Source organism: Myxine glutinosa, chromosome 12, assembly GCF_964187855.1.
Source record: "Myxine glutinosa chromosome 12, kmMyxGlut1.1, whole genome shotgun sequence".
Taxonomy (NCBI): Eukaryota; Metazoa; Chordata; class Myxini; order Myxiniformes; family Myxinidae; genus Myxine; species Myxine glutinosa.
In genome coordinates this window covers 63,181,457-63,197,929 of record NC_136272.1, presented here as the reverse complement: position 1 = coordinate 63,197,929, position 16,473 = coordinate 63,181,457, and the positions used below count along the sequence as shown (strand labels likewise).

Sequence of the window (16,473 nt, the reverse complement as noted above, 5' to 3'; positions counted from 1 at the left end):
GAAGATATTTCAAATTCCTCCATTTTTTAGCCATGGAGTGCTTGCTGTAAATGAAATGTTGATAAACCCCTTCAGGTTAGCTAATTCACATGTAACCACAATGCGACGAGCCAGGTGTTGGCTTAACCGTGAAGGTGGCTGAAAGTATCTTAGGGTGCGGAGTTCGTCCCTGTCGTGTCGTTAACATATTAACACCAGGTGGGTTGACTCAGACCGTCATCCTTCCGAGGTCGGACCAAAAGTGAGAACCAGCTCATTGGGAAGAATAAGCCATTTCGGTGTCCTGCCTAGGAGGGGCCTAGGTGGTCTAGGATTGTGCCCTCTAGCCAATGAATACCTGCGTCGGCACCTCTACGTGTCTGATGAAGGCGAAGAGTGGTCCCTCTTCTTCTTAATCTTCTTCTTCATATTGCCAGGGGACCGGTCAGGGTGGGATTGGACATGTTGGTGGTTTAAACCAAAAGGAATTCCCATTCAGTTGCCCCAAATCTTTTTCTTTTCCTTAGGTCGTTCTTCCTGCAGATATAAATATATAATATCGCAACCACAAATGCCCTCGTGACCACCACAAAAAACCACCCAATGACGTCGACATCACCCGGCCAATAGCAAAGCTCTCTGACTGCCGCGCATCTCCAGGACCAGCTTTGTGGTTTCGTGGTGGTAATAGTGGATGACAAACATTGTTCACACCTGTTCAGGTGAGCCGTATTGTATAAGGTAATTGTCCGGATGATATAAGCTCAGCGGATCTTGTTGTCTACCTGGTTAAACACGCAGGTTTCCTTAAATCATCTCCTGTTCACCGAACATGTCATGAACATGGTGCTGGGTAAATGTCCCACTGAACATGGGACATGAACACGTGACAACGGTCTCTCTCAGGTTGGGATAGTTCGTTAGGGTGGGAGAGTTTCGAGACTGTTGGACCAAACACGAAATGCTCAAAGTCAAAGCAATCCTGATTTTGTGGATATGAGTTGTTGGTCCTGGGACACCTGGGACACCTGGGACACCTGGGACACCAGCCGTTAACGTTGTGTTTTGGTGGGGGAGTAGAGTACGATGTATTTATGACAATTGTCTTCATAAGCGGACGGAGGAATGGACGTACCGTATAAGGAGGTGTAAGCACACAAAACGGAGACTTGCGAGAGATAAAGAGACAAACATGTAGACAGATGTTGCTGTTTTCATAACTCAGACAGTAGTCGTGGTTCACGTGAGTTCCCACGCTCCGCCGCGACCCCAATATTTATAGAAATAACAAACGCCCTCAGGGCACAAATATAACCAAATAACGACACGTTTGCCTCCTGCTGCCACCTGAAGGACGAGTGGTGAAGTGAAAAGTGTTGGGCTCAGCCATTTCCTGGGAAGTGTAGGCTCGGAGCCGCTGCTTCCGGGCCCGGCCGGGCACCGTTGCTCGGCATGTGCTTACCGTGTGTGTAGTGGAGTGGCCCCTGCGTACCGTGTACCGGGCCACGGCCCCTCACCCTCACTCTCCCCTCCTCCCACACCTTGTCCTCTCCCTCTCCTCGCCGTCACCTTCACATTGTTCGTCTTTCCTCATTTCCTCTTCTTCACACCACTCCTTCCTCGCTCGCTTTCGTTTACCTCGTTTACCTCATTTACACTCCCCATAAATAACCACAGCACCTCATCCTCCCCCTCCCCCTCCCGCCTCCACCTCATTCCTTTTGCTCATCTTTTGCTCTTGGTGCTGGTGCACGGGGGTTTCCCCCATCCTGGGACACCGTCCGTTCTCCATCACTTTTCTTTACCCCTTCTCATCTTCCCCACTACTCTCCTTCCCGTCCTTCTTCCATCAACTTCCGGTGTGCTTGGAGGCAACAACATGTCGACCCGCACCCCGTTACCCACAGTGACGGAAAGAGAAAATGAACATGTGAGCTGCTTTGGGTTTCGGGAGGAGGGGTGGGGGTGGGGGGGGTCTAAAGGGACGTCTGGGGGTGAATGAGGAGGAGCTTGAAGGATAAATTGTGATGGGGGGAGAGAGAGGGGCAATGCTTGGGGAGGGGGAGAGGATGCTCGGTGTGTGTGTGTGTGTGTGTGTGTGTGTGTGTGTGTGTGTGTGTGTGTGTGTGTGTGTGTGTGTGTGTGTGTGTGTGTGTGTGTGTGTGTGTGTGTGTGTGTGTGTCGTTAGTTGGTGGTGGTAGTAACATTGTAGTTGGTGTTGTTAGTAAGTGTGTAGTATGTCGGGTACTTAGCTGGTGGTAGTGAGAGTGTAGTTGGTGGTGGTGATTGGTGGATTGAAGCTTGTGATGGTTTAACGGTTTGAGGTTACCCGGTTGGTTGTGTGTATTGAGTGTTGGTAGTAAGTGTGGTAGTCAGTGGATGTGAACGTTTCAGGTTACCCGGTTGGTTGTGTGTATTGAGTGTTGGTAGTAAGTGTGGTAGTTGGTGGATGTGAACGTTTCAGGTTACCTGGTTGGTTGTGTGTATTGAGTGTTGGTAGTAAGTGTGGTAGTTGGTGGATGTGACGGTTTGAGGTTACCCGGTTGGTTGTGTGTATTGAGTGTTGGTAGTAAGTGTGGTAGTTGGTGGATGTGACGGTTTGAGGTTACCCGGTTGGTTGTGTGTATTGAGTGTTGGTAGTAAGTGTGGTAGTTGGTGGATGTGACGGTTTGAGGTTACCCGGTTGGTTGTGTGTATTGAGTGTTGGTAGTAAGTGTGGTAGTTGGTGGATGTGACGGTTTGAGGTTACCCGGTTGGTTGTGTGTATTGAGTGTTGGTAGTAAGTGTGGTAGTTGGTGGATATGACGGTTTGAGGTTACCCGGTTGGTTGTGTGTATTGAGTGTTGGTAGTAAGTGTGGTAGTTGGTGGATGTGACGGTTTGAGGTTACCTGGTTGGTTGTGTGTATTGAGTGTTGGTAGTAAGTGTGGTAGTTGGTGGATATGACGGTTTGAGGTTACCCGGTTGGTTGTGTGTATTGAGTGTTGGTAGTAAGTGTGGTAGTTGGTGGATGTGACGGTTTGAGGTTACCCGGTTGGTTGTGTGTATTGAGTGTTGGTAGTAAGTGTGGTAGTTGGTGGATGTGACGGTTTGAGGTTACCCGGTTGGTTGTGTGTATTGAGTGTTGGTAGTAAGTGTGGTAGTTGGTGGATGTGACGGTTTGAGGTTACCCGGTTGGTTGTGTGTATTGAGTGTTGGTAGTAAGTGTGGTAGTTGGTGGATGTGACGGTTTGAGGTTACCTGGTTGGTTGTGTGTATTGAGTGTTGGTAGTAAGTGTGGTAGTTGGTGGATATGACGGTTTGAGGTTACCCGGTTGGTTGTGTGTATTGAGTGTTGGTAGTAAGTGTGGTAGTTGGTGGATGTGACGGTTTGAGGTTACCCGGTTGGTTGTGTGTATTGAGTGTTGGTAGTAAGTGTGGTAGTTGGTGGATGTGACGGTTTGAGGTTACCCGGTTGGTTGTGTGTATTGAGTGTTGGTAGTAAGTGTGGTAGTTGGTGGATGTGACGGTTTGAGGTTACCCGGTTGGTTGTGTGTATTGAGTGTTGGTAGTAAGTGTGGTAGTTGGTGGATGTGACGGTTTGAGGTTACCCGGTTGGTTGTGTGTATTGAGTGTTGGTAGTAAGTGTGGTAGTTGGTGGATGTGACGGTTTGAGGTTACCCGGTTGGTTGTGTGTATTGAGTGTTGGTAGTAAGTGTGGTAGTTGGTGGATATGACGGTTTGAGGTTACCTGGTTGGTTGTGTGTATTGAGTGTTGGTAGTAAGTGTGGTAGTTGGTGGATGTGACGGTTTGAGGTTACCCGGTTGGTTGTGTGTATTGAGTGTTGGTAGTAAGTGTGGTAGTTGGTGGATGTGACGGTTTGAGGTTACCTGGTTGGTTGTGTGTATTGAGTGTTGGTAGTAAGTGTGGTAGTTGGTGGATGTGACGGTTTGAGGTTACCCGGTTGGTTGTGTGTATTGAGTGTTGGTAGTTGGTGGATGTGACGGTTTGAGGTTACCCGGTTGGTTGTGTGTATTGAGTGTTGGTAGTAAGTGTGGTAGTTGGTGGATGTGACGGTTTGAGGTTACCCGGTTGGTTGTGTGTATTGAGTGTTGGTAGTAAGTGTGGTAGTTGGTGGATGTGACGGTTTGAGGTTACCCGGTTGGTTGTGTGTATTGAGTGTTGGTAGTAAGTGTGGTAGTTGATGGATGTGACGGTTTGAGGTTACCTGGTTGGTTGTGTGTATTGAGTGTTGGTAGTAAGTGTGGTAGTTGGTGGATGTGACGGTTTGAGGTTACCCGGTTGGTTGTGTGTATTGAGTGTTGGTAGTAAGTGTGGTAGTTGGTGGATGTGACGGTTTGAGGTTACCTGGTTGGTTGTGTGTATTGAGTGTTGGTAGTAAGTGTGGTAGTCAGTGGATGTGAACGTTTGAGGTTACCCGGTTGGTTGTGTGTATTGAGTGTTGGTAGTAAGTGTGGTAGTCAGTGGATGTGAACGTTTGAGGTTACCCGGTTGGTTGTGTGTATTGAGTGTTGGTAGTAAGTGTGGTAGTTGGTGGATATGACGGTTTGAGGTTACCCGGTTGGTTGTGTGTATTGAGTGTTGGTAGTAAGTGTGGTAGTCAGTGGATGTGAACGTTTCAGGTTACCCGGTTGGTTGTGTGTATTGAGTGTTGGTAGTAAGTGTGGTAGTCAGTGGATGTGAACGTTTGAGGTTACCCGGTTGGTTGTGTGTATTGAGTGTCGGTTTGGAGGATTTTCTGGAATAGGTAGTTTGTGAAAAAGGCAAATCTCATTGATAGTTGTAGGAATCCTAGGAGGGGCCATGTTTTCATAGGTCTGCAGTTACCTAATAACTAATTGGCTTTTGAAGTCGAAGTAGTAAACCATTTCGAGGAGTTTGTGTCATTTTCCTCTCATAATGTGAGAAATGTTTCATTTTCACTGAAATCCAACATTGATATTTGGCTTCATGTAGTTTCAGTACGGGAGGTGTATGCCAAGTTGTGTATTGATTATCTAACGAACAGGTAACCTGCTCCTTTTGCCAAATTTCAAAATTACACTCCAAATATATCCTGTTTGAAATATTCTAATCACCTGTGCTTGACAGGAGACACCGGTAATCCCTGTAACAGGAGTAACCATGGTGACAGGACACACGGGTAACCCCTGTAACAGGAGTAACCATGGTGACAGGAGACACGGGTAATCCCTGTAACAGGAGTAACCATGGTGACAGGAGACACAGGTAATCCCTGTAACAGGAGTAACCATGGTGACAGGAGACATGGGTAATCCCTGTAACAAGAGTAACCATGGTGACAGGAGACACGGATAATCCCTGTAACAGGAGTAACCATGGTGACGGGAGACACGGGTAATCCCTGTAACATGAGTAACCATGGTGACAGGAGACACGGGTAATCCCTGTAACAGGAGTAACTATGGTGACGGGAGACACGGTTAACCCCTGTAACAGGAGTAACCATGGTGACGGGAGACACGGTTAACCCCTGTAACAGGAGTAACCATGGTGACAGGAGACCTGGGTAATCCCTGTAACAGGAGTAACTATGGTGACGGGAGACCTGGGTAATCCCTGTAACAGGAGTAACCATGGTGACGGGAGACCTGGGTAATCCCTGTAACAGGAGTAACCATGGTGACGGGAGACCTGGGTAATCCCTGTAACAGGAGTAACCATGGTGACGGGAGACACGGTTAACCCCTGTAACAGGAGTAACTATGGTGACAGGAGACCTGGGTAATCCCTGTAACAGGAGTAACCATGGTGACGGGAGACACGGTTAACCCCTGTAACAGGAGTAACCATGGTGACAGGAGACACGGGTAATCCCTGTAACAGGAGTAACTATGGTGACGGGAGACACGGTTAACCCCTGTAACAGGAGTAACCATGGTGACGGGAGACACGGTTAACCCCTGTAACAGGAGTAACCATGGTGACAGGAGACCTGGGTAATCCCTGTAACAGGAGTAACCATGGTGACAGGAGACCTGGGTAATCCCTGTAACAGGAGTAACCATGGTGACAGGAGACCTGGGTAACCTGTTTAAGTTTTTCACTTTTAAAAATTCCAAACCCAATTTAAAGTCCGAAGTGATTTCTAGTGTATATGTTACTTCCTGTTCATCCATTTAAGTTTAAGTTTTCATTTTACCAGTTTAGGGACAAACAGCTTGAAATTTTGTCATTCACACCATCGACACCACAGTGTTGTTGTTGTTGTTGTTGTTGTTGTTGTTGTTGTTTTAAGAACCAAAATTGTTGTTGCTATGAATGAATACCATTGAAGACGTCATGTGTTGTTTTGATTGTTTTTTTTCCCAATCCATCATTCCCTCTTTTTAATGGCATTTTGAAGGTCTGACGTCACCATCTGCCTGATTATAACCTTCCTCCCAATCCTACCTTCCTCAAATCAATTTCCTTTTTGTTTGGGAAAGCGATGTCATAACCTCTTCTTTTTTCCCAAAGATTTATGGGCATATTACTACCTGGTTAAAAATGTTAAAATAGTCTTGTTAGCTTGCTTTTCGAAAGTCTTGATGTGTGCACACGTCTTTGAGTGGTTTCGCCTGTGCTCAAATCATGACCCAGCTATAAACTACCGCCCTGGTGTTTCGCAGGGCGAGGTGTCGGTGCGCTCTTTTTCTTTTATTTTTTTTCTTGGTCTTCGATTGACAATACATAGAATGGTCTCCTGGCGAGGTAGTGGGAGTACAGCCAGGGAGGGAGTCGATAGGTGTAAACTTGAATTAGATGGGTACCTGAGGCAGGGGTGTGGAGGGTATCGGCAGGACTTATCGGAAGCTCGTGTGTGGATGGGCCATTGATTTTGGGGTTGGCGCAGCGTGGCCACGATGGGCCGAATGGCCTTGTCCTGCACCGATGTTCCTTGTTCGTATATATCCGTGTGTGCCCCATTGCTCTGTCAAGACTCTGGGCCTCCGTTGTTATTTCGAGATGATGAAACGTGACCTCCGAATACCAACGTGCATCGATTGCTTTGGCCACGAATATGAACGATCGTGTCTCTGGTTACGCACGTGCGGGGTTCACCCAGCACGTGGAGATCCTCCTCGGTGGAGGTCCTCGCAGGGTTGAACTAGTGACGGCCAAGCTGAACCTGTATTTATTTGTTTCGATGCATTTGTGCCTGGATGAAGTGGCGTTTTGCAGCAGACCCGTTGATGCCAAGTTCCGAGCACACGCAAGAGCGAGGACGGAGAGGAAAGTGTTCACCTCGGCCGTGTTGCGCAATAGCAGCATGAAGCATGCACGCGGCCCACAGGTGAATTTTGGCCGGAGGTACACGCAGTGAAAACAAATTTTGTAAATCATTCGGATCAGGCCCGACTTGGCAGAGCCCTGATGGACCCGATGCGTCGCACCGGTGGGTTTTGATTATTATCCGACGTTTTTTGGGAAAAACAAAACGGGGGCATGTTGTAGTCGGCTCCGTCTGTCATGCCATCTCCTCCTAAAGGGTTGTGCAGAAATTCACCAAACTTGGTCGTTATGATCATCATATGGCAGGAAGGTGAGAGAGCAGTATCATTTTGGGCCACGCGCTGGCACCGTCGGGTCAAAAGGTCAAATACCAAAAAATGCAATTACGGGCACATGTTTAAACATTCTTTGATGAAACTTTTAATATGAAATCATTGGGAGATGAATGACATGTAACGACATTTTGGATTTGACACCTGGTTCGTGCCCCAGGGGGTGGGGACTTTGGGACACAGGGGTCAAAACAGGTTTATTTTTCCTTCAAATTTGATATTTGGTCATATTCCTGGTGAACGTTCAACTTTGCTTTTTTTTTTTTTTTTGTATACTCTTTTGTATACAACTTTTGTATCCTTTTGTATACTTTTGTATCCAACTTTTGTATCCTTTTGTATACTTTTGTATCCAGAGTTTTGTATACAACTTTTTGTATATAATCCCTGGTGTTGGGCTAGCGGCTAGGGTGCCGGCTTAGGATCCCAGGATCCTGGGTTCGCAATCCCGGTCGATCGCTGAATTAACACCAGGGGGGTTGACTCAGCCTGTCATCCTTCCGAGGTCGGCTAATTGAGTACCAGTTCACTGGTAATTCCCTGCTTGTCGTTAAAGGCGGCAAAAAGGGTTGGCGTCAGGAAGGGCATCCGGCCGTAAAACATTGCTTCAAAAAGGGGACCAAAAAACAACAACCACGTTCCCCGAAAAAGGCCAACCCCCGCTTGCGGGGAAAAATGGCCTCTAAAGGTGGTTATTTATACTGAATCGAGGCTCGTGAAAGAGCTAACATTTATTTCACAAACAAATCAAACAGACAAACAAAATATACAAAAAGAGGGAGCGGAAGACAAGATGGGGAGAGAAGGGGAAGCACACAAACACAACATTTGAGAGCAGGGAGAAGTGTGGGAGGGAGAGGGCTTGGGGGCAGGAGGCGTGGGAAGGGGGGGGGGGAGGGGGTGGGAGAAGTATAAAACACAAGGGGACCGAAATTAGTGGGGGTAGAAAAGATCAAGGTTTTGGATGGGGGAAGATAAGAGATGGTGGTGAACAGCTGTTTTAAAGACCTGGAGGGGGGAGTGGGATTGAAGAGAGTGAGGGAGTTTGTTCCAGAGGTGGGAGAAAAGAGGAATGAAGGAGTGAAGGTGAGCAGAAAGTCTTGATTTTGGCAGTTTAACCATAAGAGGGTTGCAGGCAGATCTTGTGCTTTAGGTTGGAAGTGCGGAATTTGCGAACGTGCGCCATTGACCTCGCTGTGGTTTTATTTTTTGTGAACCTTCGGTTAATTTTGATGAATTGGGAAGTTTAAATATTTCTTTTTAATTCCAATGATTTTTTGGCTCTCGGACTAGCGTTTGGTGCTGGGAAAGGCCAGAAGATGTGCTTTCGACCTGCTGTTGCCATAATTGATTGTGGATTGACGTCAAGTGGAATGTGACTTCGTTTGATGCTTTCGTAAAGTGAAAATCGACCTCGATCGTGATTGTGTCGGAGAAATAGTTTTTAATTTGCCGTGCCGTCTTCACATGGCGGTTTGTTCAGCACCCCACAACACAACGCGCCAACACGTGTGAAAACGCAGTCGCAAGACCGACCGTGTGTGCGCCGCGACCCGTAAACGGTACTTTTGGAAATAATTGTTTGCAATTTCAAATTCACCTTGGTTTGCTCCCTTGGAGCATAAAATGCCCCGGATGCAGGTGGAATCTTGTCGCAAAAACACGATGGTTTGCGTTTTGCGCATCCTCGGCCAACACGGCCGAGGATGCGTGTGAAAACGATCTCATTTTAAACGTCGATGCTCAAAAACGTTTGTTGCTTTGCAGTTTAAAGTGTTTGTCCAATCCAAGTTTTCCAGACGTTCGACTGATATTAGATTATGGAAACCGCAACAAAGCGACAACATGTGGAAGCTGATTATAAATGATTGCGCTTTCCTGGTTTGATGCCATTCCTCGAAGGTGTGTGTGTGTGTGTGTGTGTGTGTGTGTGTGTGTATGTATGTGTGTGTGTGTGTGTGTGTGTGTGTGTGTGTGTGTGTGTGTGTGTGTGTGTGTGTGTGTGTGTGTGTGTGTGTGTGTGTGTGTGTGTGTGTGTGTGTGTGTGTGTGTGTGTGTGTGTGTGTGTCTTTCAGTATGTGCCATTAATTAATTGTGGGTTGATTCTAAGTGGAATCTGATTTCGTTTCATGCTTTAGCAAAGTCTAAATCGACCTTGACCGTGATTGTGTAGGGGATATATATATATATTGCGTGTTTGTGTGTGTGTGTGTGTGTGTGTGTGTGTGTGTGTGTATGTGTGTGTGTGCGTGTGTGTGTGTGTGTGTGTGTGTGTGTGTGTGTGTGTGTGTGTGTGTGTGTGTGTGTGTGTGTGTTGATGAAAGGTCTTGCCTGGTTTCTGGTTTTCTTATCATCACGTGTGGTTCGGTTATCACGACACTCCGGTTGCGTCGGCTTGAGTACTTGCGTCATTTTGTTTTGCTGTTTCGTGTTTGTCTCTTTTGTTATTGACATCTGTTTGCTGGTTTTTCTGTATAGCCTCCATGTACTCGTAGCTATACAGTGTATATACAGTGTTTTAAGGCCATAAATATGTAATATGTATATGTGCATGTACAGTCACATGAAAAAGTAAGTACACCTGATGTAAAGTTTTGACTTTTTCAACATATTTCAACATACAGCTATTTGATCTTCATTTCAACAATATTGATAGATAAAGGTGATATCATGTAACAAATATCATGAAACATTCACATTTTGTAGTCCATTGTATAATTTAAATAAACATAAATGCAAATTTCGCATGTGGAAAAAGTAAGTACACCCCTACATTTATGACTACTTCAAATACCTAAAATTAGAATCAGGTGCACCAGCTCAGGTGCAAATGATTAGAACATCGTTAGAGAGGATCTTGGAGGAACCTGTCTTATTTAAACCTCAGACATTTAGTTTGGTTTGCTCTTTGTTGTTGAAGTGTGCGGCGTCACCATGCCTTGATCAAAAGAGCTCTCTGAGGCCTTCACAAAGAAGGTTATGGATGCCCACGAGTCTGGGAAGGGATTTAAAAAGATCTCCAAACAATTTGAAATCAATCATTCAACTGTTCGGAAGATCATCTACAAGTGAAGAAGATTCCAAACAACTGCCAACTTGTTCAGGCCAGGCCGCCCCAGCAAGTTCAGCCCGAGAGCAGACCGCAAGATGCTGAAAGAAGTCTCTTAAGAACCCCAGAATGTCATCACAGGACCTACAGGTAGCTCTTGCCACTGTTGATGTCAAAGTGCACGAGTCTAGCATTAGAAAGAGGCTCCACAAGTTTGATCTACATGGGAGGTGTGCCAGGAGGAAACATTTGCTGTCCAGAAAGAACATCAGGGCAAGACTAAAGTTTGCCAATGAACACCAAGGCAAAGACCAGCACTTCTGGAACAATGTGCTCTGGACAGATGAGTCAAAGATAGAGCTATTTGGCCACAGTACCAGAAGACATGTTTGGCAAAAACCAAATACAGCATTTGACCACAAGAACCTGATACCAACTGTAAAGCATGGTGGTGGAAATATTATGGTTTGGGGCAGCTTTGCTGCATCAGGGCCTGGGCAGCTCACCATCATAGAATCCACTATGAATTCTTCATTGTACCAGAGGGTGCTTGAGGATAATGTGAGGCCATCTGTCGGGAAGTTGAAGCTCAACCGAAGGTGGACCTTGCAACATGACAATGACCCTAAACATACCAGTAAATCCACCAAGGAATGGCTGAAAAGAAAGAAATGGAGGGTTCTGGAACGGCTAAGTGAAAGCCCGGATCTAAATCCCATCGAGATGTTGTGGGGGGATTTGAAACGAGCTGTGCATGCAAGAAACCCCTCAAACATCGCACAGCTGAAAGAATTCTACATGGAGGAGTGGGCAAAAATTTCTCCCAGTCGATGTCAGGGACTGGTAGACAGTTATAAGAAATGCCTACTTGAGGTTGTTTCTGCCAAAGGGAGCAATACCACCTATTAGAGCCAAGGGTGTACTTACTTTTTCCACATGCGAAATTTGCATTTGTTTATTTAAATTATACAATGGACTACAAAATGTAAATGTTTCATGATATTTGTTTTATTATATCACCTTTATCTATCAATATTGTTGAAATGAAGATCAAATAGCTGTATGTTGAAATATGTGGAAAAAGTCAAAACTTTACATGGGGTGTACTTACTTTTTCACGTGACTGTACGTATATATATATATATATATATATATTGTTACGGATCCGGGGGACGGCACTCCGGTTAGCAAGTGAGGGTTAATCCCCTTGTCCTGTTAAACTGGCCGTCCGACCGGTCCTGGAGCTATGACATCACTCCCGGTCAGCGCTGAATAGGGTAGTAGGCCAATTATTCCTATGACCTAATTACCAGCGCCCTCCGGTAAGCGAGGAAATGAGCCCCGCCCGAGCCGCGGATAAGATGGAAGATTGCCGAGCGGTTTAGCAATCTGCAGCTCGAGCCATTAACAAAGGACTAACCCGACTCCGAGCGTTTGGCCAAAATCCAAATTGCAGACTTAGGCAAGCAAAATGGCATGTAGGTTTGGGGAATGGCAGAGCCAGGCCAGTAAAATGGTATGAAGTTTGGGGAATTGCAGAGCCAGGCCAGCAAAATGGTATGAAGGTTTGGGGAATTGCAGAGTTAAGACAGCAAAATGGTATAAAGGTTTGGGGAATTGCAGAGCTAGGCCAGCATCATGGTATGAAGGGTTGGGGAATTGCAGAGCTACGCCAGCAAAATGGTATGAAGGTTTGGGGAATTGCAGAGCCAGGCCAGCAAAATGGTATGAAGGTTTGGGGAATTGCAGAGCCAGGCCAGCAAAATGGCATGAAGGTTTGTGGAATTGCAGAGTTAGGCCGGCATCATGGTATGAAGGTTTGGGGAATTGCAGAGCTAGGCCAGCAAAATGGCATGAAGGTTTGTGGAATTGCAGAGCCAGGCCAGCAAAATGGTATGAAGGTTTGGGGAATTGCAGAGCGTGGCCAGCAAAATGGTATGAAGGTTTGGGGAATTGGAGAGCTAGGCCAGTAAAATGATATGAAGGTTTGGGCACTTGCAGAGCTCGGCCAGCAAAATGGTATGAAGGTTTGGGGAATTGCAGAGGTAGGCCAGCAAAATGGCATGAAGGTTTGGGGAATTGCAGAGCTCGGCCAGCAAAATGGTATGAATGTTTGGGGAATTGCAGAGCTAGGCCAGCATCATGGTATGAAGGTTTGGGGAATTGCAGAGCGAGGCCAGCAAAATGGTATGAAGGTTTGGGGAATTGCAGAGCCAGGCCAGCAAAATGGTATGAAGGTTTGGGGAATTGCAGAGCCAGGCCAGCAAAATGGTATGAAGGTTTGGGGAATTGAAGAGCCAGGCCAGCAAAATGGTATGAAGGTTTGGGGAATTGCAGAGTTAGGCTAGCAAAATGGTATGAAGGTTTGGGGAATTGCAGAGCTAGGCCAGCAAAATGGCATGAAGGTTTGGGGAATTGCAGAGTTAGGCCAGCAAAATGGCATGAAGGTTTGGGGAATTGCAGAGTTAGGCCAGCAAAATGGTATGAAGGTTTGGGGAATTGCAGAGTTAGGCTAGCAAAATGGTATGAAGTTTGGGCAATTGCAGAGCTCGGCCAGCAAAATGGTATGAAGGTTTGGGGAATTGCAGAGCTAGGCCAGCAAAATGGTATGAAGGCTTGGGGAATTGCAGAGCCAGGCCAGCAAAATGGTATGAAGGTTTGGGGAATTGCAGAGCCAGGCCAGCAAAATGGTATGAAGGTTTGGGGAATTGCAGAGCCAGGCCAGCAAAATGGTATGAAGGTTTGGGGAATTGCAGAGTTAGGCTAGCAAAATGGTATGAAGTTTGGGCAATTGCAGAGCTAGGCCAGCAAAATGGTATGAAGGTTTGGTGAATTGCAGAGCCAGGCCAGCAAAATGGTATGAAGGTTTGGGGAATTGCAGAGCCAGGCCAGCAAAATGGTATGAAGGTTTGGGGAATTGTAGAGTTAGGCTAGCAAAATGGTATGAAGTTTGGGCAATTGCAGAGCTCGGCCAGCAAAATGGTATGAAGTTTGGGCAATTGCAGAGCTAGGCCAGCAAAATGGTATGAAGGTTTGGGCAATTGCAGAGCTAGGCCAGCAAAATGGTATGAAGGTTTGGGGAATTGCAGAGCTAGGCCAGCAAAATGGTATGAAGGTTTAGGGAATTGCAGAGCCAGGCCAGCAAAATGGTATGAAGGTTTGGGGAATTGCAGAGTTAGGCTAGCAAAATGGTATGAAGTTTGGGCAATTGCAGAGCTCGGCCAGCAAAATGGTATGAAGGTTTGGGGAATTGCAGAGTTAGGCTAGCAAAATGGTATGAAGTTTGGGCAATTGCAGAGCTAGGCCAGCAAAATGGTATGAAGGTTTGGGGAATTGAAGAGCTAGGCCAGCAAAATGGTATGAAGTTTGGGCAATTGCAGAGCTAGGCCAGCAAAATGGTATGAAGGTTTGGGGAATTGCAGAGCTAGGCCAGCAAAATGGTATGAAGGCTTGGGGAATTGCACAGCCAGGCCAGCAAAATGGTATGAAGGCTTGGGGAATTGCAGAGCCAGGCCAGCAAAATGGTATGAAGGTTTGGGGAATTGCAGAGTTAGGCTAGCAAAATGGTATGAAGGTTTGGGGAATTGCAGAGTTAGGCTAGCAAAATGGTATGAAGTTTGGGCAATTGCAGAGCTAGGCCAGCAAAATGGTATGAAGGTTTGGGGAATTGCAGAGCTAGGCCAGCAAAATGGTATGAAGGTTTGGGGAATTGCAGAGCTAGGCCAGCAAAATGGTATGAAGGTTTGGGGAATTGCAGAGTTAGGCTAGCAAAATGGTATGAAGTTTGGGCAATTGCAGAGCTCGGCCAGCAAAATGGTATGAAGGTTTGGGGAATTGCAGAGCTAGGCCAGCAAAATGGTATGAAGGCTTGGGGAATTGCAGAGCCAGGCCAGCAAAATGGTATGAAGGTTTAGGGAATTGCAGAGCCAGGCCAGCAAAATGGTATGAAGGTTTGGGCAATTGCAGAGCTAGGCCAGCAAAATGGTATGAAGGTTTGGGGAATTGCAGAGCCAGGCTAGCAAAATGGTATGAAGGTTTGGGGAATTGCAGAGCCAGGCCAGCAAAATGGTATGAAGGTTTGGGGAATTGCAGAGCCAGGCCAGCAAAATGGTATGAAGGTTTGGGGAATTGCAGAGCCAGGCCAGCAAAATGGTATGAAGGTTTGGGGAATTGCAGAGTTAGGCTAGCAAAATGGTATGAAGGTTTGGGGAATTGCAGAGCCAGGCCAGCAAAATGGTATGAAGGTTTGGGGAATTGCAGAGTTAGGCTAGCAAAATGGTATGAAGTTTGGGCAATTGCAGAGCTAGGCCAGCAAAATGGTATGAAGGTTTGGGGAATTGCAGAGCTAGGCCAGCAAAATGGTATGAAGGTTTGGGGAATTGCAGAGCCAGGCCAGCAAAATGGTATGAAGGTTTGGGGAATTGCAGAGTTAGGCTAGCAAAATGGTATGAAGGCTTGGGGAATTGCAGAGCCAGGCCAGCAAAATGGTATGAAGGTTTGGGGAATTGCAGAGTTAGGCTAGCAAAATGGTATGAAGTTTGGGCAATTGCAGAGTTAGGCTAGCAAAATGGTATGAAGTTTGGGCAATTGCAGAGCTAGGCCAGCAAAATGGTATGAAGGTTTGGGGAATTGCAGAGCCAGGCCAGCAAAATGGTATGAAGGTTTGGGGAATTGAAGAGTTAGGCTAGCAAAATGGTATGAAGTTTGGGCAATTGCAGAGCTAGGCCAGCAAAATGGTATGAAGGTTTGGGGAATTGCAGAGCCAGGCCAGCAAAATGGTATGAAGGTTTGGGGAATTGAAGAGTTAGGCTAGCAAAATGGTATGAAGTTTGGGCAATTGCAGAGCTAGGCAAGCAAAATGGTATGAAGTTTGGGCAATTGCAGAGCTCGGCAAGCAAAATGGTATGAAGGTTTGGGGAATTGCAGAGCTAGGCCAGCAAAATGGTATGAAGGTTTGGGGAATTGCAGAGCTCGGCCAGCAAAATGGTATGAAGGTTTGGGGAATTGCAGAGCTAGGCCAGCAAAATGGTATGAAAGTTTGGGGAATTGCAGAGCCAGGCCAGCAAAATGGTATGAAGGTTTGGGGAATTGAAGAGTTAGGCTAGCAAAATGGTATGAAGGTTTGGGGAATTGCAGAGCTAGGCCAGCAAAATGGTATGAAGGTTTGGGGAATTGCAGAGCTAGGCCAGCAAAATGGTATGAAGGTTTGGGGAATTGCAGAGCCAGGCCAGCAAAATGGTATGAAGGTTTGGGGAATTGCAGAGTTAGGCTAGCAAAATGGTATGAAGGTTTGGGGAATTGCAGAGCTAGGCCAGCAAAATGGTATGAAGGTTTGGGGAATTGCAGAGCCAGGCCAGCAAAATGGTATGAAGGTTTGGGGAATTGAAGAGCTAGGCCAGCAAAATGGTATGAAGGTTTGGGGAATTGAAGAGTTAGGCTAGCAAAATGGTATGAAGTTTGGGCAATTGCAGAGCTAGGCCAGCAAAATGGTATGAAGGTTTGGGGAATTGAAGAGCTAGGCCAGCAAAATGGTATGAAGTTTGGGCAATTGCAGAGCTAGGCTAGCAAAATGGTATGAAGGTTTGGGGAATTGCAGAGCTAGGCCAGCAAAATGGTATGAAGTTTGGGCAATTGCAGAGCTCGGCCAGCAAAATGGTATGAAGGTTTGGGGAATTGCAGAGTTAGGCCAGCAAAATGGTATGAAGTTTGGGCAATTGCAGAGCTCGGCCAGCAAAATGGTATGAAGGTTTGGGGAATTGCAGAGTTAGGCCAGCAAAGTGGTATGAAGTTTGGGCAATTGCAGAGCTAGGCCAGCAAAATGGTATGAAGGTTTGGGGAATTGCAGAGCTAGGCCAGCAAAATGGTATGAAGGTTTGG

General features: G+C 46.4%; 1 protein-coding gene across 1 annotated transcript in view; it reads left to right on the top strand.

The window, feature by feature from the left end:
- The first annotated feature begins 1,391 nt into the window (after window positions 1–1,391).
- LOC137437471 (MAP/microtubule affinity-regulating kinase 3-like) overlaps window positions 1,392–16,473 on the top strand; it is a 112,103-nt gene continuing 97,021 nt past the window's right edge. The window contains exon 1 of the mRNA XM_068131823.2: window positions 1,392–1,909. Within this exon, the coding sequence (XP_067987924.1) occupies window positions 1,859–1,909 (51 nt within the window). The 5' untranslated portion in view covers window positions 1,392–1,858. The remainder of the gene's footprint in view (window positions 1,910–16,473) is intronic.